The sequence below is a fragment of the Podarcis pityusensis genome (assembly GCF_964106645.2).
Source record: "Podarcis pityusensis genome assembly, chromosome: 4".
Lineage (NCBI taxonomy): Eukaryota > Metazoa > Chordata > Lepidosauria > Squamata > Lacertidae > Podarcis > Podarcis pityusensis.
The window spans coordinates 1,872,263-1,894,099 of record NC_138027.1 but is presented as its reverse complement, the minus strand read 5'-3'; the positions used below and the strand labels follow the sequence as shown (position 1 = coordinate 1,894,099).

General features: G+C 48.3%; 3 protein-coding genes across 3 annotated transcripts; 1 reads left to right on the top strand and 2 right to left on the bottom strand.

Annotated features, from left to right (window-relative positions):
• Nucleotides 1–5,015: 5,015 nt before the first annotated feature.
• On the bottom strand, nucleotides 5,016–6,114 carry LOC308475287 (olfactory receptor 52Z1P-like; the record flags this gene model as incomplete). Its single annotated transcript, XM_081002347.1, has 1 exon — nucleotides 5,016–6,114. One exon carries the CDS (start codon nucleotides 6,112–6,114, stop codon nucleotides 5,155–5,157), a length of 960 nt encoding a protein of 319 aa, XP_080858473.1. The 3' UTR covers nucleotides 5,016–5,154.
• Nucleotides 6,115–10,570: 4,456 nt separating this feature from the next.
• On the bottom strand, nucleotides 10,571–15,719 carry LOC308475195 (olfactomedin-4-like). The gene is made up of 6 exons (XM_081002199.1): nucleotides 15,600–15,719; nucleotides 14,674–14,754; nucleotides 14,093–14,245; nucleotides 12,730–12,942; nucleotides 12,298–12,439; nucleotides 10,571–11,505 (listed from the first exon to the last, which is right to left on the bottom strand). The coding sequence occupies exons 1-6, from the start codon at nucleotides 15,696–15,698 to the stop codon at nucleotides 10,709–10,711; spliced, it is 1,485 nt and encodes a 494-aa protein (XP_080858325.1). The 5' UTR covers nucleotides 15,699–15,719; the 3' UTR covers nucleotides 10,571–10,708.
• A 3,390-nt stretch (nucleotides 15,720–19,109) lies between these two features.
• Nucleotides 19,110–20,302, top strand: LOC308475295 (olfactory receptor 52B2-like). The gene has a single exon (XM_081002363.1). The coding sequence runs from the start codon at nucleotides 19,133–19,135 to the stop codon at nucleotides 20,084–20,086; it is 954 nt and encodes a 317-aa protein (XP_080858489.1). The 5' UTR covers nucleotides 19,110–19,132; the 3' UTR covers nucleotides 20,087–20,302.
• Nucleotides 20,303–21,837: the final 1,535 nt, after the last annotated feature.

Here is a 21,837-nt window from a genome sequence, read left to right as displayed (position 1 = left end):
GTTTATACTTATAATCGCAGATTGTCATCACCTATTGGTTGTACTCCCTATGAGAAGATGTTTGATAAGAAACCTTACGTCAAGCACATGAGAATCTTTGGTTCTGACATGTGGGTACACACCCCACAAAGCAACAAGCTTGGGAAGCGTGGGGCACATGGTTTGTTCATGGGGTATGAAAAAGGTGCATACAGGGTATGGATGACTGACTCTAAGTCCATTAAGTTCACAAGGAGTGTTGAGTACAATCCTAAGTGTGTGTGGGGGGGGAATGTGGGAATTTTCCAGAGTTACCCAGAGGAAGATGAAGGTGATGTGAAAAAAGCAGATTATGCTGAGGAAGCTGAGGATGATGATGATGATGATCAGAGTTCGGATTCCAGCTCAGTGGGTGGCGCTGCTGCTGATGTCAGCGACAGTGATGACACAGCAGACTACAAGAGCGCAAAGGCCTCAGTCAGACCATCTGATGCGTCTGACAATGAACTGGAAGAACCACTGTTCACCATTGGTCACTTTTCTCCTAAGAAGGAGGAGATGAGTCCAGAAGACTTGCGTCTAGTACGCAGATCTGAGAGAGCCACGAAGGGCAAACCTCCAAAGAGATTTGCTGATGAGTTTGTTAAGACGGCAAAAGCTGTTCTTAGTAGCTCAGAGAAGGTGTGGGAACCTTCAAGCTTCAAACAGGTTCAGGAGTTAAGCTCTAAAGATGCTGAGCCTTGGTTTAACGCCATGAAGGCTGAAGTTGATTCCTTGAATAGGAACCAAACTTGGAAGCTGGTACCGGTAGTCCCAGGAATGAGACTGGTTGGCAGCAAATGGGTCTTCAAGGCCAAGACAGACCAGAATGGCAAGGTAGTCAGACACAAAGCCAGATTGGTTGCCAGAGGTTTTTCACAGGTACCAGGACAGGATTACCACGAGACCTACTCATCCACCGTCAAATATGAGAGCATTCGGCTGATGCTCAAGATTGCTGCGGAGGAGAAACTGCATGTTTCCCATCATGACATTAATACAGCTTTTTTGTACGGGATTTTGGGGGCGGAGCTGTATATGCTTCCACCTGATGGAATGCAGATACAGAAGGGAATGGTCTGTAAACTGCGGAAATCCTTATATGGTCTCAAGCAGAGTGCCAGGTGTTGGAACACGAAACTTACTGAGACGTTGCTTTCTCTAGGTTTTCACCAGGGCAAAGCTGATCAGTGTGTGTTTGTCAAGGAGGAGGGGCAAAACAAACTGTATTGTTTATGTTTTGTTGATGATCTTCTGATGTTTTGGAAGAATCAGGCTTTGTACCAAAGCATCCTAGCTCAGCTGAAGGAGCACTTTGACATGAAGGATCTTGGTGAGGTATCCAACTATCTTTCTCTGCAGGTGGAGAGGGACCAAGCAGGTAATTTTCTGGTACACCAAACACAGAAAATTGCTGATATATTAAACAGGTTGAATTTGGTTGATGCAAACCCAGCAGACACACCAATGGTGACAGGTTACCAGGTACAGTGGTGCCTCGCAAGACGAAATTAATTCGTTCCGCTAGTTTTGTCGTCTTGCGATTCTTTTCGTCTTGCGAAGCACGGTGTCGGGAAAGTTTTGGAAAAGCTTCAAAAATCACCAAAGTCTTTAAAAACCTCAAAAAAGGCTACCACACCGTGTTCTATGAGCTGCTCCTCGAAGTCAAGTCGCAACTGTATTAACGGTGTTAAGAAAAAGGAAACAAACTTGCAAGACGTTTCCGTCTTGCGAAGCAAGCCCATAGGGAAAATCGTCTCATGAAGCAGCTCAAAAAACAAAAAAACCCTTTCGTCTAGCGAGTTTTTTTGTCTTGCGAGGCATTCGTCTTGCGAGGTACCACTGTAGATAGTACTGCTGAAGCATTTTCTGACACTACGCTGTACAGATGCATTCTAGGCAAGTTGAATTTCATTGCTAGATGCTCAAGATCTGACATAGCTGTAAGCACTAACCTGCTTAGCAGACATGCTAACAATCCTACTGTTCAGGATTGGAAAGCTCTGAAGCGCATAGCCCGCTATTTGAAAGGGACTTTGCACTACAGGCTGAGGTTCACCAGTCAGAAGACTGGAGGTCTTGAAATCTTTGCAGATGCAAGTTTTGGAAGTGACACCACAGATGGTACAAGCACTTCTGGAGTATGCTACATGTACAACCACTGGCTGTTTGACTGGTTGTGCAAGAAGTAGATGACAGTGAGTCTAAGTTCCTGTGAAGCAGAACTCAATGCTCTGTCATTTTCACTCATGGATTGTGAATGGTTGATGCAACTGTTTAAGGACATCAGAGTTTCTGTGAAATGTCCTATACAAGTGTATCAAGACAATAGATCCTGTTTGGCTTTGCTGAACTCAAAGAGTTGCAAGCAAAGAACCAAGTACTTGCAGATTAAGCTACATCGTGCAAGAGAGTGCATTCAGAAAGGACTCATTCAGGTGTCCTACATGCCAGGAAATGAAATTCCTGCTGATCTGTTGTCTAAGGTTGTTAACAGAGAACAACTTAAGGTTTACGTACAAAGGTTGCAATTGGGTTGAACCACAGGTACTACAGGTTACACGGAAAGGGGGAGGATATTAGGATATTTCCGTTCCACCTTAAAAGGGAGCAGGCTTTGTGAGTCACAGAGTCCGCGCATTTCCTGTTCACAGGATGTTTATGTTTTCTATTGCTTTCATTTTTCTCTCTCGGTGCCTGAAACACTGAAGCAGGCAGTCATGTTTTTCTCTGTTCTGACTAACGCAGAATAAACTTATAAATAATGCTCTCCTTTGGGCATCTTTCGCTGTGCATTATCTGCTGATAAGAGCGTGCATCAGCCCTGGAATGTGGCAAGCTATTTCTGGAGCTCGTGTCGCTAATTGCTGATACTGCGTGTCTACGGGAGATCGATGGACGTCCGGAGGCGACATGGGGCCATGATGGACTTTGTCTCCCTGGCAGTATCCCAACATAAATAATAAATTATTATTATTATTATCATCATCATTACATGGGCAAAGAAAAAGTGATTGATATGCATTGTATGTGCAATATAACACTGTGCCACTGGATGGTGCAGTGGAGTCCTGATTTTCTCTACCTGTTTTCAGTGTTTGAATTTACAACACCTTTAACTGAAGCGCTTCTTTGATGTATCCAGACTCTAGATCCAGCCAGTTTAGAAACCATACTTCTGTGACCCCATGACTGACGGTGGTCGTCGGAGGGTGGTGGGGGTGGGTGGCAGAAAATGTTGACTCTGTGGGCGACAGCTGGGTGAAAAGTTTTCCATTTTGGGAAAGGGATCCCAAAGGATTTCTCTAGGAAGCATTTTATTCAGTCTCACCTCCAATAATGTGGGTTGGACACTCAGAAACACAACGAGAATGTGGAATTGATGGGAGAACCTCCAAGGAAGGAGAGCCCACCACCTTTGCACTGTCGAGCAGCTCTTACTATCAGGACGTTCTTCTTGATGTTTAGTTGGAATCACTTTTCTTGTAACTTGAAGCCATTGGTTTGAGTCCTACCCTCCAGACCAGAAAGGAGGAGGAGGAGGAGGAGGAGTTTGGATTTGACATCCCGCTTTATCACTACCCTAAGGAGTCTCAAAGCGGCTAACATTCTCCTTTCCTTTCCTTCCCCACAACAAACCCTCTGTGAGGTGAGTGGGGCTGAGAGACCTCAGAGAAGTGTGACTAGCCCAAGGTCACCCAGCAGCTGCATGTGGAGGAGCGGGGAAGCGAACCCGGTTCACCAGATTACGAGTCTACCGCTCTTAACCACTACACCACACTGGAGAAAACAAGCTTGCTCCATCTTCCATGGGGCAGCTCTAGAGAGATTTGAAGATGACTCTCAGATCCTGTCTCAGTCTCCTCCTTCCCAGGCTAAACACCCCCAGCTTGTCAAGACCCTTCTTCAACTGGGGTGCCCAGAATAGAACCCAGGACTCTAGATGGGGTTTGACCAGGACAGAATAGATCAGCACTATGACTTCCCTTGGACACTGCACTTCTGTTAATGCAGCCAGAATTGCATTAGCTTTTCTTGTTGCTGCATCATGGCACACTTTTTATTTCTTGCTCCACCACTTTAATTTCACCTGCAACACATCTACACCAGCAGAAGTTACCATTAGTCTTCCACATCCTTCACTTCCTTAGACCTTTTGGCCAGCAGATTTATCATTTGTGTAAAGTTCATGTACAGCCATTTGATGTGTGAGAGGTCTGTGCTACTTACCTGTGTATAAATCCTTCAGAGTCTCTTCAGAGACCCTTAACAAAACTATTGATGAAGAAAAGAACTTTGTTTTAAAAAAATTTCCCCAATGCAGAATCATAACAAAAATTACAAACATTGAATCCAAAATAATACTATACAAAAAAAAAACAACAAAAAAAAAAACAACAGAAAAGAAAAAGGAAACAAAAACCAAAGGAAACAAAACTAAACTAAACAAAAACGAAAAAGCACACATCTACAGAAAAAAACCGTATCATTACGTACATAAACACATATTGACTTCCTTCCTCAAAAAATTTACTCAAAAAAGACCTCAGAAAATTTACTCTTACTATATTGTTGTGTCTAATTAGATTACTTCCACCTTTGTACTTTTTTTTTACACCATTTTTCTTTTTCTTTAACCCTGTAAAGCATCATTCATTACATACCAATATACTAACTCCAGAACAATGTTTTTTCATTGTTCTCTTTAGCACAACCCCATTCTTTTAATAATTTCTGGTCCGATTATCCCCTTATGTATGCTGCGAGTCTTGCCAGATTTATGTATTCACAAAATTTAAATTGCCAATCTTTCACTGATGGAATTTTTCTCCCTTTCCAGTTTTTTGCTATAAGCATCCTGGCAGCTGTTGTTGCATAAAGGAATACTTTCCTTTGATTTTCGGGAATATCATTTGTAATTAAACCTAAAATGAATGCCTCCGGTTTTTTACTGAAAGATATTTTAAACATTAAAAGAACTTTAAGAATCACACAGGACAAAGATATAATAGTTACAGTGGTGCCCATGGCAATTTTCCCAAATGTGCCCACAGGAGCAGCCAAGAGTCCCGACTTCAGGTCAACCTTCAGCAAGAAGTTGGTTCCCGGTTCCACCCCTCAGCTAAGAGCCAGCATTCACCACCTCTTCCCAATTTGGGAGAAGAGGAGAACTGCCTGCTCCCGAATCTCCTTGGTTTTCACCCCGTAAATGATGGGGTTCAACATGGGTGGAAGAAGCAGGTACATGTTGGCCAAGAGGATGTGGACGTACCGGGGGATGTTCTGGCCAAAGCGGTGCGCCAGGATGGTGAAGTAAGCTGGGGTGTAGAACATGAGGATGACGCAGACGTGGGAGCCACAGGTGCTGAGTGCCTTTCCCCGGGCATCTCTAGACGGCATCCGGAAGATGGACCTTAGGATCAGGACGTAGGAGACCGCAATGAGCACCACATCCAGCCCCGTAGACAGGAGAGAGACGGCTAACCCGTAGATGTTGTTGGCGGTGATGTCTCCGCAGGACAGAGCGGCCACAGCCATGTGCTCACAGTACGTGTGGGGAATTACGTTCGTCTTGCAATATGGCAACCTCTTCAAGAGGAAGGCAAAGGGGATGGCTGTGCAGCAGCTGCGGACCACCCCAGCCACCCCCATCCGGACCATCAGCCGAGGCGTCAATACCGTGGCGTACCTTAGCGGCCTGCAGATGGCAACATAGCGGTCAAATGCCATGGCCAGCAAGACGGCCGACTCTGAAACGAAAAGGAAAACGAGCAGGGAAGTCTGGGCAATGCAGGCGGTGAAGGGGATCTCCCCGGCATCCGCCCAGAAGATGTCGAGCATTTTGGGCACCGTAGTGGTGGTGAGCATGAGATCGGCACCCGCCAGAAGGGAAAGGAAGAGGTACATGGGCTGGTGGAGGCTGCGCTCAGTGGCGATGATCAAGAGGAGGCCAGAATTCCCTGAAAGGGCCACCAGGTACATCAGGAAGAAGGGGATGGAGATCCAGAGGTGGAGATCCTCTTTGCCTGGGATGCCCACCAGGATAAAGAAAGAAGGGCTGGTGCCTGTGTGATTGGAAGGGGACATGGCAGACATGACTTCTCAAAATCTTCCAGCCGGCTTAGAGGAACGAAAGAGGCGCTTGGTGATGGTGAAGCTGGAGCGATTGGCAGCCACCAAGGTGTGGGGAAGCTTCTCTCTTGGCACCCCTGTGAAAACGGGAGGAATTGCCAGGGCCAGCCCAGTTAGCAGCCACTGGCTTCCTCCATCCAGGAAGAAGCTAGTGGATGCTCTGTGGACACACATTTACAATCACACACACAATCACACACCTGCTCCCACCCAACTCCTCCCAGTGTCAAGCTGTGATTCTGCCAAGATTTATTGGAGCAGAGATGACTGGAGAACAGCCCCATTAAACTGCAAAGCGCCATGCTGAGGTTACTCTAGGGAGGGCATTTTCCTAGGGTGCCCTTAGAAAAAGCTGATCCCATCCGATTGCCATGCCTCATAAGAACGTCAGATTAGAAAGAGCTTCCAATGACCGGTTGGTTCCTGAATCCTCAGCTGGGCTGCTGGCTACTCCCCTTCATCAAATTTAGGGGGCACATAAAATGTGCACCTACAAATCAGGGCTCACTTTCCCTTCCATACTTAGGGCAGACTCAGATAGGTAGCCGTGTTGGTCTGATGCAGTCGAAATAAATTAAAAAATTAAAAAATTGTCCAGAAGCACCTTAGAGAATACTAAGTAGTTCTGGGTATAAGCTATGGGTATAAGAAGTGTGCATGCACACGAAAGCTTATATAGTGGTACCTCGGGTTAAGTACTTAATTCATTCCGGAGGTCCGTTCTGAAGCACCACTTTAGCTAATGGGGCCTCCTGCTGCGCCACCAGAGCACGATTTCTGTTCTCATCCTGAATGAGAATTTCTGTTCTCGTTCTGAAGCAAAGTTCTTAACCTGAGGTACTATTTCTGGGTTAGCGGAGTCTGTAACCTGAAGCGTATGTAACCTGAGGTACCACTGTACCCAGAACTACTTAGTTGGTCTCTAAGGCAGCGGCGTAGCGTGGGTTGTCAGCACCCGGGGCAAGGCAAGTAATTTGTGCCCCCTAACCCGTGGATTTGCGCCCCCTAACCTGTGGATTTGCGCCCCCTAACCCGTGGATTTGCCCTAACCCCAGATGTTGCGCCCGGTGCGGCCGGCCCCTCCTGCACCCCCCACGCTACGCCACTGCTCTAAGGTGCTACTGGACAATTTTTTAATTTTTATTTATTAGGGCAGACTGACTTCTTCTGTCTAGTTCCACAAGCTGCTTGACAGATTTCCTGGCCAGCAGTTCCAACATTGATTCAGTACTCTGTCTTCTCCCGCCCCATTCCCCAGCTTCCTTTTTAGCAATCTCTTCACTTATAGGAAGCTTCCTCTTTTGAAAACAAATATGACAGTGTTGGGTTTTCTGGGCCCCATCCCTCCTCTACCCCACCCTCTGCTTTTATGCCCCTCCTTGCCCCCTGCTTTCCTCGCAGGCTCTACTGCTGCCCCCCCCCCCAGCCATTCAGGTATTCCTGTTCTAGCTGGGAACCCAGACATGGAGAGCAAACAACTCACCAAGACCCAGCTGTGGGTCTCTTTCCTTCTTTGTGCTGGTCAGGGGTGGACTTGGGTAATCTTTGGTAGTATGGCACTCTGAGTGAGGCCAATATTTGGCGCCCCAAAATGAATCCACTCAGTGGTGGGTCTTCTCAATTTTGCCCCTCCTCGGATCAGCGCCGTGTGCAGGGGAACCACCTCCTCTGCCCTCAGTCCAGTTCTGGTGCTGATCTTCAGACCACGAAGCTCTCCCTGGTAGAAACGACCAGTCAGGGACTACATGACATTTCCTTTCCTGCAGTCAGGTATGTGCTGTTTATCCATTTTTGGCAATCCTAAGGCAATATACAGTCAGAACTGGGACATTGCTGTCCTGTCAAACTAGTGAAAAATCTGAGTTATTAGACCCAAGGTGGACCACCAAGTGGCTTCTCCAGACCACCTCAGAAGAAGCCATAGGAAGCATTAGCCAGAGCAGCAAACAGTGGAAGTTTATGTGTCCTCCTCTTCCCTACCTCAGAGTCCCAGGAGGGGAGCCAATTAGACTCCAGAGGAATAAAGTCGGTTATCATAAGTGAAAAGGGAGAACCTCAGGGCTGAGCTGGGATTTCAGCCAGGGATGCGCTACTCACTCTCCCTAGTTCTCCAAGTGGGGTGATGCCCAGGGGGCCAGAGTGCTACTGGTTTTACTTGGGTTTCAGACAAGAGTGTGGGCTTGTATTGATGGACAAGCAGAGCCTATGGGGGGCAAAGGGGTACTCCTTTAGCGGACAGCAGTGCTGCCGATCCTTGCATCAGCTTTGCAGGGCTCTGTCACTGCAGCCTCCACAGTAGTTTGTTTCCTGCCTTTCTGTTTAAAAGACCCCCTGCAAGGCAGTTTATTTGGGTAGGACTACATTTGGACGCGGGTGGCGCTGTGGTCTAAACCACAGAGCCTAGGACTTGCCGATCGTAAGGTTGGCGGTTCAAATCCCCGCAACAGGGTGAGCTCCCATTGCTCCATCCCAGCTCCTGCCAACCTAGCAATTCAAAAGCACATCAAAGTGCAAGTAGATAAATAGGTACCGCTCTGGTGGGAAGGTAAATGGGGTTTCTGTGCACTGCTCTGGTTCGCCAGAAGTGGCTTCGTCATGCTGGCCACATGACCCGGAAGTGTACGCCGGCTCCCTCGGCCAATAAAGCGAGATGAGCGCCGCAACCCCAGAGTCGGCCACGACTGGGCCTAATGGTCAGGAGTCCCTTTACCTTACATTTGGGTGGAGGAGCAGAAGTTCCTAGCTTCAGCCTCAGCACGTTTAGTTAAAAGGGCTCAAGAGACAAGATCCATTTTCTGAAAAGGCTGCCACACCCTGTGAAGGATGGGTCTCCCAGGGCCAGGCCATAGCAGCTTCCCCACCCATTGTCTTGTTGCAATAGAAGATTTATGATGACCGGCTACAAAGTTGATACTTCTGCTTAGGCAAGCCCTTTCCACACCAGGGCTGATGAGCGGTTGCTTATCACCCAGAAGCAGAATTATAACTGTGATTCAATGCAGCAATTAATATGTTATTACATTTACACCTACCTTTTGCCCATGGCAGAACTCAAGGAACCCCAGGCGGTCATTCATCTGGGCAGGCATATAATATGGGCATCCCAAGAACTACAACTGCTCTGATGTCCACCTTCAAATATCTCAAGGGCTGTCACATGGAAGGTAGAGCAAGACTTGTTTTCTGCTGCTCTGGAGGGAAGGACTCAAACCAGTGGCTTCAAATTGCAAGAAAGGAAATCCCAACTAAACATCAGGAAGAGCTTTCTGAGGGTAAGAGGAGCTGTTGGACAGTAGAACGATCTCCACCAGAAGATGGTGGACTCTCCTTTCTTGCAGGATTTTAAGCAGAGGTTTGATGGCCATCTATCATGGATGTTTCAGCTGAGATTCCGGCATTGTAGGGGTTGGACTACATGACCCTTGGGGTGCCTTCCAACTCTACAATTCTGTGATCCAGGGTCACTATCCTGCTTTGCTACTTAGCCTTCGAGACAGAGCCTGCCAAACCATTTCCTTAGATGATGCTTTATGGGCTGCAGTTCCTTTACTGCCACCCTCCCCCCCTTCTCTCTTCCGTGTCCCTGTCCGCCCTTTCCACCCTTCCTCCCCAATCACCCTCCATCTCTTCTGCCCTCACCTCTCACCCCCATTTCTGCCAGCTCTCAAGCTTTTCCCCTGAGGTGTCTCACTCTCCTTCGCTAGCCCTGGATTCCTCCTGCCTCCTCGTCCAGCTGGCTTCTTATCTCTCCCATCTCTCTTGGGTCTCATAACTCTCACACACCCCACCTGAGAGTAGGGAATTCTGATGGTGGTAGAGGGTTCCTATGACAAACCCATGTATTCAAATGTAGCTGAAGACTGCCACCTAGAGCACCTGGGATTTACACACCGCTGCCATAAACCACAAATAGATAGCTGTTCAATGTTTTGTTTCTAGATATGCTTCCCCACTTTTTGCTCACAAATGCTAACTGTCCACCTTTCAAACATAATTGCAGTGTCGTTAGGAAAGTGGAGGTAGCCTCTTAGCATGGCTGCAAAGACTGTTTACATCAGAAATCAGGTGTAACTCACCATTGGACAAAACCACAGTCTATCTTGGTAAAAAGGCCAGATTCATCTAGTCTCATATTCCCATAAATCTGTGAGGCTTTAATCGTGGACCTTTTCTTCCAGAAAGATGCTGTCTCTCTCAATACCTTTGTGTTGCATGGAACTCTGTACATGCTCTGAAACCTAAGATTCTGCTCAAGCTAGTAAGATGTAACTAGGCTGCCATCCTCAATCCACATACCTGGGAATAAACCGCAGTGTACTCAGCGGGACTTACTTTTGACTCAGCCTACACTGACACTCGTTGACCCAATGATTGCAATGCCTGAAGGACACACACACCATTAATCTTTGCAGTTACAATGGACTTTTATTTGATCCAATTTTACATCCACATTTCACTTGTTAGATTGTTTTTTTAATTGTAATCATGGACATGATTGGTCAGCAGAGAAGATTGCAAAGAAAAGGAAGTTAAGAATCATAGAACTGTAGTGTTTCTTTCATGGAGAGGCTAGCTGGAACACCAGGTTGTAAGAAACCAAGAAGCCATCATTGTACAGATACAGTTTGCGGTCTGTTGGGTGGTAGTCAACCCCCCGCACTGTACCAAAAGGCTTCTCCAGCACTATGCTAATCCGGCCCTCCTTCCCCGTGTTTGTGTCAAATGTATAGAAGATCTCCTCTTGATGTGTGTTCAGAGACCGAGTGACGTACAGGACTCCGCAGATGATGAAGGCACTTGTCACAGATGGCTTGTACTGCCGTGTGAACCAGGTCTTCTGCATCTGGAGGGTGTCCTCGTTTATTTTGCTAATCACGATGTTCCCTGTGTTTGCCTCTGTGGAATAAATGGCCCACAACCCACTTTCATCCACAACCAAGTCTATATCTTGCCAAGCCGTCCCTGCATAGGAAAAGCGGTTGTTGTAGGCAGCCCCTGTGATCGTGCTTTTCAAAACCACAGTGTTAGAGGTCAATTCTAATTTATACATCTGATTGGTGTTGTAGTAATTAAAGTACAGGAAATTCTTGTATACTGTTGCTCCACTTCCTTGCCCAGATAGACTAAGTCTCTTAGATGGTGCATAAAATAATAGGTTTTCATAGGATGAGTAAAGATCAATTGTCTGCATGTTCCTTTCATCATACATTGGGGCCACCCAATAGGCTTCACTTGTAGGGCTGCCTGGAGAGTAGCCTTTGCCCCAGACACCATACCGGTAGCCAGACCCTCTCCAGTTCCAGCTGTGGAGGTGTGGCTTGCTGATGTTCACAAGGCCACTGTGGTTGCAGAAGCCTAGAACCAAACAGAGAAAGAGAAGATGATTTGAAACTACTGGGAGACATGAACATGGTGAGAGAAACATTAAGCCTTCACATTGTGGTTTAGGGTAAAAGTCTGCTTGGGTTTAAGAAGTCTGTTTTCAAGACTCTTCTGATTAAGTCAATGCAATTGAGCTGGAGAAAACCCCACCAGCTAGGCAATCTTCTGAGCTGATGGAAAGGGTGTTTCTACTGCCATTCAGAGCTTAACAGCTTTTATAGGAATGACAAAGTCATTGCAAGTCATTTAATAAGGAACCAAAAGAAACTCGCTTTACAGGAAAGGCAGCATTACTGGTCAAAAACCTCAAACATCCCATACTTCCTTCACCTTTTCCCCCACTTCATGCTGACTCTCTTCTTTCCACTCCATGAAGGAAGCCCATCATGCCCTATGACAGGCCCAGATCCTTGCAGACACATACATTATGTTTCCTCCATGTAGAACTTCAAACAACCTATTTATGGTGCAGGATCATTTGCCCTGGTTTGCATGTCTTCCCATTAGCTGCTCGTTCAACGCACACTTTGTCACTTTGCAAATTCCAGGAAATTGTGAAGAGGATCTTCACCCATGGTTTATGGTGGGGCGTGGGGAGGATTTAGTTAGGTATGCAATGACCCAAGAACTGTGGAAGCAGCTAGAAACCAGCCATACGAGACCAATGAATGTGCTCCAATCCCCAGGCTTCCCCCACCCCAAAGTCCCAAGCAGTGCTGAGGGCCTCCACTGTCTCCCACAGACTGTCTTAGAAGCCCTGCTGACCTGGTGGAACCAGTTGACCAGAGCCTGGCTCTTCACATTCCTTCAGCCGTTGCTTCAGGGCCAGGATCTCCCGTCGGATGGCCAGGACATTGTTCTTGTCCAGATTCTCCAGATGAGCCACCATCAGGCTCATGTTCTTAATCTGAAGAGAAAAGGAAGGATACAGATCTGGTGACCAACATGTTGCCCTCCTGATATTGTTGGGCTGCAACTCCTGTCTCCGTCTCCTGGCCATTCCCCACTGGCAACCCCCTTTGTCAACTCAGGGACAACCTGAATTAATGCAGGCACACTGATGTCCTTCTGCCTTTCTAATATGTGCCTTTTTATTTTATTTAAAACATTTCTATGCTCTATTTGGGTCTTTTATATTTCCCAAAAGATAAAACCTATCCATCTGTCTGTCTGTCTGTCTGTCTGATCCAGCCTCACCTCCACATAGAGCTGTTGGACCACCACATTGCTCTCTCCCATGGAGGCCTTCAACTGAACCACTAGACTCTCCATCTCCTGGATCTCCAGCTTCAGGACCTCGAAATCCAGCTCCGTGTAGGAGGTTTGGCTCTTGTGCATCTCCTCCACCCGTTGCGTGAGGTTGAAGAGCTTATGGCCATAGACATCCACAATCTTCATATACTCGGTCACCTACAGGAAGAGGGAGGAGGAGAAGCCAGGCAGGGAGAGAAGGGAAGGAACTGATGAGCGCCCCTTTACTGAACTGGCCCATTCATGTTCTCCTCCCACTCTTAAACTGGAGCACCTCTCTCCTTCTTTTCTCAAGATTTCACATGAGGGGAGCTGCTTTTGCTCTGGTGTTCAAGGCTAAGCACGACTGGCAAACTAGATAAGGTAAAAAGTCATGAAAGTAAGTGGTCAAGGTGAGGATGGAGGAAATTTGGAAGGAGAGGAGAAGAGAGGCCTGCTTCCAGAAAGAGGCAGATGTTTCTCCAAAAGAAAGAGGGGTCCTGGTGGGATCGTAGAGTTGGCCTATTCAGTCTTGTTTTGAGTGACAACTACTCCAGCAAAGCTGTCTTAATCTTAATAACCAACTATTTGACTTGCATAATTAGGGACGCAGGTGGCGCTGTGGGTTAAACCACAGAGCCTAGGACTTGCCGATCAGAAGGTCGGCTGTTTGAATTCCCATGATGGGGTGAGCTCCCATTGTTCAGTCCCAACTCCTGCCAACCTAGCAGTTCGAAAGCACGCAGTGCAAGTAGATCAATAGGTACCGCTCCGGGGGGAAGGTAAATGGCATTTCCGTGCGCTGCTCTGGTTCGCCAGAAGTGGCTTAGTCATGCTGGCCACATGACCCGGAAGCTGTACGCTGGCTCCCTCGGCCAGTAAAGTGAGATGAGCGCCGCAACCCCAGAGTCAGCCACGACTGGACCTAATGGTCAGGGGTCCCTTTGCCTTTAGCTGACTTGCATAACTTATTTCATCCCTAGAATATGGTCTTGTTTGGGGCAGATCTGGGGGCAGGAATGGGCAAGGAATGAACAAATGATACATTAACTCAGGAAATATGAATATGAGAAAAGAACTGCAAGTCATGCCCAGCGGCAGGTTTTGCTTTATTAGCTAATCATAGAATCATATAATTGTAGAGTTGGAAGGAACCCCAAGGGTCATCTAGCCCAACCCCCTGCAATGCAGGGCTCAAGATACAATGTGTTGATCATATACACGGCACTGCATCCTCCTACATTTCATTGGGAATGGAATACCAATTTCTTGGCATTTAGTGGTTAAGAAGGCCCAAGGCCTGCATTCCTAAAATCAAGTCCTCCTTTACCTTGGAAAGCTCCTTGTTGAACCTCTCCGAGAGCGACCCCGCCAGCTTTTCAAGGGCCTCCACCTGCTGGGCAGGGAAAGCGTCTTCTGGCAGGAACACGGAGCATTGGCATATCCCGCGATCGTCCACAGAGCCATTGACACGTGAGACCAGCTGCAAGAGCAAGGAGGGCAAGGGTAAGAACACCCAAGGAGTTTTGCAGCTGGACTAGGGCATTTGGCCCCCTGAGCACAGCACCCTGTTCTTCTCCCAGTGGCCAACCAGGTGCCCCAACAGGTAGTCTACAAGCAGAGGTTTCCCCACACCTGTGATTCCCAGCAACCTGTGGCTTTTGCTGTCCCAAAGCGAAACCGAGGTGGTTTGTTTGCACAGAAGTACCAAGAGTGTTTTTTTCTTGATTCCACCAATGCTATTCAACCTGTGAAAGACAGGCGTTCTCGTTCCCCGCTCACCGTTTCCAAAATTATCTGCCCATGGCTTCTGATTCCGCTTGACTCTCATGAGAGTTCAAGGCAGAACCTCCTCAGCGTCAACCCATCTTTCTGTGCACATCGCCATTGAACAGCAAGATTGTTTCCTACCTGGGAGGCTGTGGTAGATGTCGCTTTCCAGCTGGGCAGTCGGGAAAAGACGCTCTGAAATGGGGCTTCTGTAACCATTGTCTACCAGAGGAAAACACAAACACCACATGGGAAGTTATTTCAAGTTTCTGAGCAGTCTTCAAAGGGAAGCCCATGCACAGCACATCGCGGTAGTCTAATCAGGAGATTGCCAGAGGATGGATCAGGGTGGCAAGGCAGTGATGATGACACATGACGGAAGGTAGTCAATGTGGCATTGAGAACATCTGCTGCTGTACAATGGGACTTCTCCTCTTCCCTCCCCCTCTGCACCCCCTAAATCTGTTCTGGGCGTTCCTTCAACACTCCAGAGCATATCTGGGGATGATGTGGGGCACCCATGGGGAGAGAATAGGGGAGGAAGTCCCAATGTGCAAGTGGGAGAAGTTCTGCTCATGCATTCCTTTAGTTGACTACCACCCAGTGTCTTTTTCCAAAGTAGGATGTGAGCAAGGGCTTCCTAAGAACTTCTTACTGGACTGCAGGTTTCTTTTTAAACCTTGCATGTTCATGCAGGGTTTTTGTTTTAGAATCTTAGATGCTTTAAGACCTTCTAGTTTATTTTTAGACAGCACCTCTGAGCAGTGAAAGACTCCAGGGGGTTCCAGTTGCTTAGCTAAATTCGGTCTCCTTAGAATGGTCAGTGGAGACAGTGGTGTCTTTAGGAAATAGGGTTTTATTTAAACATGCATACAACCTGAGTATAAGATGGGGGGGGGGATCTCAGCATTAACACCTCAACGGATCTTGCTCCCCATCAGTCACAGCTTTGGCTCCAGCACAGAGCAAGCAGGTCTGTGTCTCCAGCCTCCTTCCTGTTTTCTGGCTATTGTGTCTCCTCTCTCCCCTTGTCCCTGTTGCCATGACCCATGGGATCCTCTCCTTACCTCACTTTCTGTGGTAATGCTCATGGTGGTGCTCATGCTGGCCACACAGATGCCATGGATGAGGAGGAAGAGCAGGGACCTTGAAGTTGGCCCACCCATCTTCTCCACAGTCCGCCGATGTTGTCTTGTGGAACTGGAGACCAAACCACTAATTTATAGTCATTTCTGGGATTGTCCCTAATCAATAAATAGTGTTTCCTTGTTGAGATAGTGCTTATGTCAACACTTCAGGTTGTGAAGCTAGCAGGTGGTAGATGGGTCCAAAATTTTATTGATAGCCATAAATTGACACATGGAATTATGTACACTACCAATGCCACCATCCAGATCTGACAGGATCTAACTGGTTCCAGCACTCTGCCCAAGGGCCGCCCTCCTGTTCTCCTGTAGTTTGGGCAACTGCATCGTTCTATCAAGTGGGAAGGAGATTTGGCCACATCTCAGGTGTGCGCATGTGGCAGAATGTGTGACAAATTTGCAAGCTGTTGGGCTACAAAGCAAGCTTTAATGTGGCAGCTCCAAAAGATAGGAGAGTATTGGGGAGTGCCAGATTGGCAAGAATGCAAGTCCATGGAAGCTGGGAGATGGTGGAAAAGCAGGCAAGGTCCTTCTGTCCTGCCCTTTGCTTAGGAGGTGACATTCTGGGCCCCCCACCAGGAAAGACTTGGCTTTCCCAGGTTCAGATGCCCCACGCCAACCTGGGCCCATCTAAGATGGCCAGCGGGGGCAATAAAATGTCCTGATCCAGCTAGTGTATACAAGGCGCTCTGTCTCCCAGAAGGAATTGCTACAACCCAAACCTGGCCAAGGGACGCGGGTGCCGCTGTGGGTTAAACCACAAAGCCTAGGACTTGCTAATCAGAAGGTCAGGGTTCGAATCTCCGTGGCGGAGTGAGCTCCCGTTGCTCGGTCCCTGCTCCTGCCAACCTAGCAGTTTGAAAGCACGGCAAGTGCAAGTAGATAAATAAGTACCACTCTGGCGGGAAGGTAAATGGCATTTCTGTGCACTGCTCTGGTTTGCCAGAAGTGGCTTAGGCCTGCTGGCCACATGACCCGGAAGCTGTACGCCGGCTCCCTCGGCCAGTAAAGCGAGATGAGCGCCGTAACCCCAGAGTCGGCCACGACTGGACCTAATGGTCAGGGTACCTTTACCTTTACTAAACCTGGCCAAGAGGGAGGGTGTGAGGTCTTGGTGCGTGATTGAATTCTGACCCTTAACTTGGTATTCCTCACAGTTTTGAAAGCAGCAGAAACTGGAGCTGAACCTTGGCTCATCCCCCCCCCCCCTTAAAGCAGAGAAGTGTTAGTGTGCAATAAGAAAATAACTGAACCTAGCAGTTCTGTAGCTCTGGACTTCACTTGCAGAACTGGGGAGAGTGAGTAGGGACCTCTTTGGGGGATGCTCTGTTGCTTTTGAACATAGGAGTTGCTACTGAAATCCCTGCTCAGCCCTGAAGCTCTCGGGATAAATGATGTCCCTGCCCTTTCATTTACTGCAACCGACTCTCTCCCTCTGGACTTCTGCTGTCTGCAGGTCCTCTCCTGGGACTCTGAGGTAGGGAGGAGGAAGAAGACATATAAATTTCCCCCGTTTGCTGACCATTAGTGGCTGCCTTCTTATGAAGTGCTCTGGAGAAGCCGCTTTGAGGTCCATCTTCCATCAGGGCTGCAAAGTCCCGGATCGGACTGTTGATTGCCTTATGCTTGCTAAAAGCAGGAAGACGTTGCATGACCTTTTGGGTGACTGAGGTAAGGGGAATGACAGAACCGCCTGGCAAGAGCAAGCAGGCAAACACTCCCAGAGGACGGGCATTGGCAGGATAGAAGATGGTGAGGATTCAGGACAGATAAGAGAAATTCCTTCTTATCTCCCTCTCACAAGAGGTAGTGATGGCCTCCTGCCTAGATGGCCTTAAAAGAAGATTAGGCAAATTCATGGAGGAAGTGAGGGCTATAAATGGCTCTTAGGCACCCTCAGAAGCAGCAACGCTCCTGAGTGCCAGTTGCTGGAAACCCCAGGAAGGGAGAGCTGTTCTTGTGCTCAGGTCCTGCTTCCCCATTGGGGTATCTGGTTGGCCACTGTGAGAACAGGAGGCTGGACAAGGTGATCCAGCAGATTCCTCTTATATAATAATAATAATAATAATAATAATAATAATAATAATAATAACAACAACAATAATACCCCGCTGGGTTTCCCCAGCCACTCTGGGCAGCTTCCAACCGAATACTAAAAACAATACAGCATCAGACATTAAAAGCTTCCCTAAACAGGGCCGCTTTCAGTTGTCTTTTAAAAGTAAAGTAGTTGTTTATTGCCTTGACATCTGGTGGGAGGGCATTCCACAGGGCGGGCACCACCACCGAGAAGGCCCTCTGCCTGGTTCCCTGTAACTTGGCTTCTCACAGCGAGGGAACTGCCAGAAGGCCCTTGGAGCTGGACCTCAGTGTCCGGGTAGAACAATGGGGGTGGAGATGCTCCTTCAGGTCTACTGGACTGAGGCCATTTAGGGCTTGAAAGGTCAGCACCAATACTTTGAATTGTGCTTGGAAACGTATTGGGAGCCAATGTAGGTCTTTCAAGACCAGTGTTATGTGGTCTCGGCGGCCGCTCCCAGTCACCAGTCTAGCTGCCGCATTCTGGATTAGTTGTAGTTTCCGGGTCACCTTCAAAGGTAGCCCCACCCAGAGCTTTCCTGGGTCAACTCACTAGGTCATCTGCACCAAGGAACTGGTAGAGTTTATATTGTTTTTCTTTGGTTTCTGCACTTGCCGTAAGTGCACTTCTCATCTGTTTCTTATCCAAACAGAGTGACTGGATCAAAGGTATGAGCTCCGCAGCCCATGCCAGGATTAATTAGGAAAGGGGTGGGAAATAAAGGGGACGCTATTGTAATGCCATTTTATGAATTTACTTTGCAATGCCGTAGGGTGTACAGATCTGGACGCCTCCCCTTGAGAATGAGGTTGCAAAGTTGGAAAAGGTCCAGAAAGGGGTGAAGAAAAGGATCCGAGAGACGCGGCAATAACTTCCCATATTTGGAAAGGTTGCAGGAGGATTTGGGACTTTTTAGTTTAGAGCAAATATGAGGAAGAGGCAACATGATTGAAGTTTGTGGGGTCTGGAAGGGTCACGTCCACCTACCTGGCCACATGCAAAGGAAGGATGCTCCAGACCAGGTGTAACAGGAAGTGCCCCTGGCTGGAGCAACATCCCCCCTGTAAGTCCACTCTGGGCAAACAGGAAATGTTGCATTTGACTGCTTATGTCACATCCCACACATGGCAGCTAATGGAAGGTTGAGCAAGGGGGCATTCTGAAGTCTCCTCTGCCTCAGACCTCCCAATGTACCTCAGCCGACTCACAGCTCAATGGTGGGAGGACCTGGGTGGATGCAGAATGTGTGAATGTGTGTCTACAGATCATGCGCTGGATGCTGCTGGGCAGGGGGAGCCAATGGCTGCTCACCTGGCTGATGCTTGCACTTCCTTCCATTTTCACAGGGCCATCAAGAGAGAAACGTCTCCCTGCCATGGCAGCTGTCAATCGCTCCAGCTTCACCATCGCCAAGTGCATCCTGGTTGGCGTGGAAGGCCTGGAGGAATCTCAGATGTGGATCTCCATTCCCTTCTGCTTCATGTATCTCCTCGCTCTCCTGGGCAACGGCCTCCTCCTCTTCATCATCGCCAAGGAGCGCAGCCTCCACGAGCCCATGTTCCTCTTCCTGGCCATGCTGGCCGTGGCCGACGTGACACTGTGCACCACCACCATGCCCAAGACCCTCAGCATCTTCTGGTTCCACGCCCGGGAGATCGCCTTTGGGTCCTGCGTCACCCAGATGTTCATCATCCACTTCCTTTTTGTAGCCGAGTCGGCCATTCTCCTGGCGATGGCGTATGACCGTTACGTTGCCATCTGCGACCCGCTACGCTACACCACTGTGCTGACACCCTCGTGGATTGTGAGGATCTTGGTGGCTGCAGTGGTGAGGGCCTTCTGCCTGATGGCCTCCTTGACCTTCCTCCTACTGCGGCTGCCCTTCTGCGGCTGCAACGTCATTTCCCACACCTTCTGTGAGCACATGGGCATCGTTAGGCTGGCCTGCGCCGATATCACGCTCAACATCTGGTATGGACTGACTGTGGCTCTCTTGACCACGGGGGTCGACACAGTTTTGATCGCCGTTTCGTACGCTTTGATCCTCCGTGCCGTCTTCCGCCTCCCGTCCAGAGACGCCCGGGCCAAAGCCCTGGGGACCTGTGGCTCCCATGTCTGCGTCATCCTGATGTTTTATGTCCCAGCCTTCTTCTCCATCTTCGCGTACAGGTTTGCAGCCAACAGCATCCCTCGCCCTGCTCACATCCTGCTGGCCAACGTCTTTGTCACTGTGCCCCCTATGCTGAACCCCATTGTCTATGGGGTGAAAACCAAGCAGATCCGTGAGTGCCTGGTTCAGCTGCTCTGGCGGCCTGGGAAGTGGCGCTGAGGATTCCAGGCACGTGTTTAGTTATTTTATTTTATTTTTGCCTGTAGTTGTTGTTTACAATCAAGCACTGTGTAAATTTTATAAAATAAATGAAATGAAATTTAATTGGGATGGAGCTCAATCTGCAGTATCAAACCACCACATCCTTTTTATTACAGTTGGGTTTTTTGCTGAATTTTTGGTGGAATTGTCAATAGAAAGACAGCTTAAAATGCAAAAGCTATAACTAATATCAACATTAAAAAATCAACAAAATGCAGGATAATGAGACATCATAAACGAATTTTTGCATATACATGAAACCCGCTTCAGATCTGAATTGGATAAATTATAACCCACTGGTTTTCTCTTATTATTGCAGCTATTTCATTACTAACTGTTTCTCTGAAGGAGTCAGATTGTAATGGGTCAAAAATTATGATGATGATAAGACACATTCATACAAGCCAGACCATATTATATGCTGAAGGCGCATCTGTGTGCTTCATTATTCATTTGTACAATAAAATCATGCCCAATAGCATGAAAATGGTCGTCGTCCTTTTGTCCTCTTGTCCCCTTGGTCTTATGAGATCATTTTTCTAATAGCTCTGTTTGCCACACTGCATATCCTACGCCATGGGTAGGCAAACTAAGGCCCGGGGGCCGGATCCAGCCCAATTGCCTTCTGAATCCGGCCCTTGCATGGTCCAGGAACCAGCGTGTTTTTACATGAGTAGAATGTGTGCTTTTATTTAAAATGCACCTCTGGGTTATTTGTGGGGCATAGGAATTCGTTCATTCCCCCTCCCCCAAAATATAGTCTGCCCCCCCACAAGGTCTGAGGGACAGTGGACCGGCCCCCTGCTGAAAAGGTTTGCTGACCTACGCTCAGAATGGTGTCTGTTCTGCAGACACAGGTGGCACTCAAGAGAAGCTCCCTGGGCAATGATGAAGGGGCACCTCCCAGAAAATTCAGGACCTGCAGGGACTCAGCACCCCTCAAAGGCAGTGCATGACCCTGCCATCACCCCGTGCCAATAACTCTCCCTGCGCTCTCTCTCTCTCTCTCTCTCTCTCTCTCTCTCCCCGACCTCTGCTCTTCTTCACAACCACATTTCAAAATTCATGGAGGTGGAAAGGGCTATTGATGGTTGAAGGCAGCGATGCTTCTGAAGGGCAGTTGCTGGAAAACGCAGAAAGGGAGAGATCTCTTGAATCCTGCCTGAGGGCTTCCCACTGGGGGCAACTTGTTGGTTACTGCCTGTGGAATTTTTCCAGAAAAAAAGCTGCCGGAACTCACCATGAACTTCTCCCTTGTTCTCTTATAATGGCAATGGCACCCACTTGAAAGGGGCCTGAACTGAGTTCCAGTGGGGGGGATGGGACAACCCTGGTTACTTTGAGAACAGAGCACTGGAACTAGATGAACCATTGGCCTCCTAGGTTCCTCCTAGGTTCTTATGTAGGTATCCTGCCTGGACGTCCCCTTCACCCGGCACTCCCTTTCCCAGTTGCTAAGCAGGCTGCGCCTCTTTCGCCAGTCCTCGGCAGCAGATGGTTCTCCTCTCTCCCTCCATCGCAAAGGGCTCTGCTGGCAGTCTTAGGGAGAGGGGACTGGCACGGACAGGGAAAGGCGAGGGTGGGGGTGGGCGGGCAGAGGTTTCCATGGCACTGCAGAGGACTCCCATCCCTTGGCATGCAAATGCCAAAGGAGCAGGCAGGAAGGAAAGAGCTCAGACAGGTCCTGTTAATCTTTAATTCGGAGCCTG

Coding starts and splice junctions, on each gene's coding strand:
- LOC308475295 (XM_081002363.1), top strand. CDS start 19,133: ATGGCAGCTGTCAATCGCTCCAGCTTCACCATCGCCAAGTGCATCCTG.
- LOC308475195 (XM_081002199.1), bottom strand. CDS start 15,698: ATGGGTGGGCCAACTTCAAGGTCCCTGCTCTTCCTCCTCATCCATGGC. Junction 14,246..14,673: donor CATCTACCACAGCCTCCCAG/GTAGGAAACAAT, acceptor TTGCTCTTGCAG/CTGGTCTCACGTGTCAATGG. Junction 12,943..14,092: donor TCAACAAGGAGCTTTCCAAG/GTAAAGGAGGAC, acceptor CTCTTCCTGTAG/GTGACCGAGTATATGAAGAT.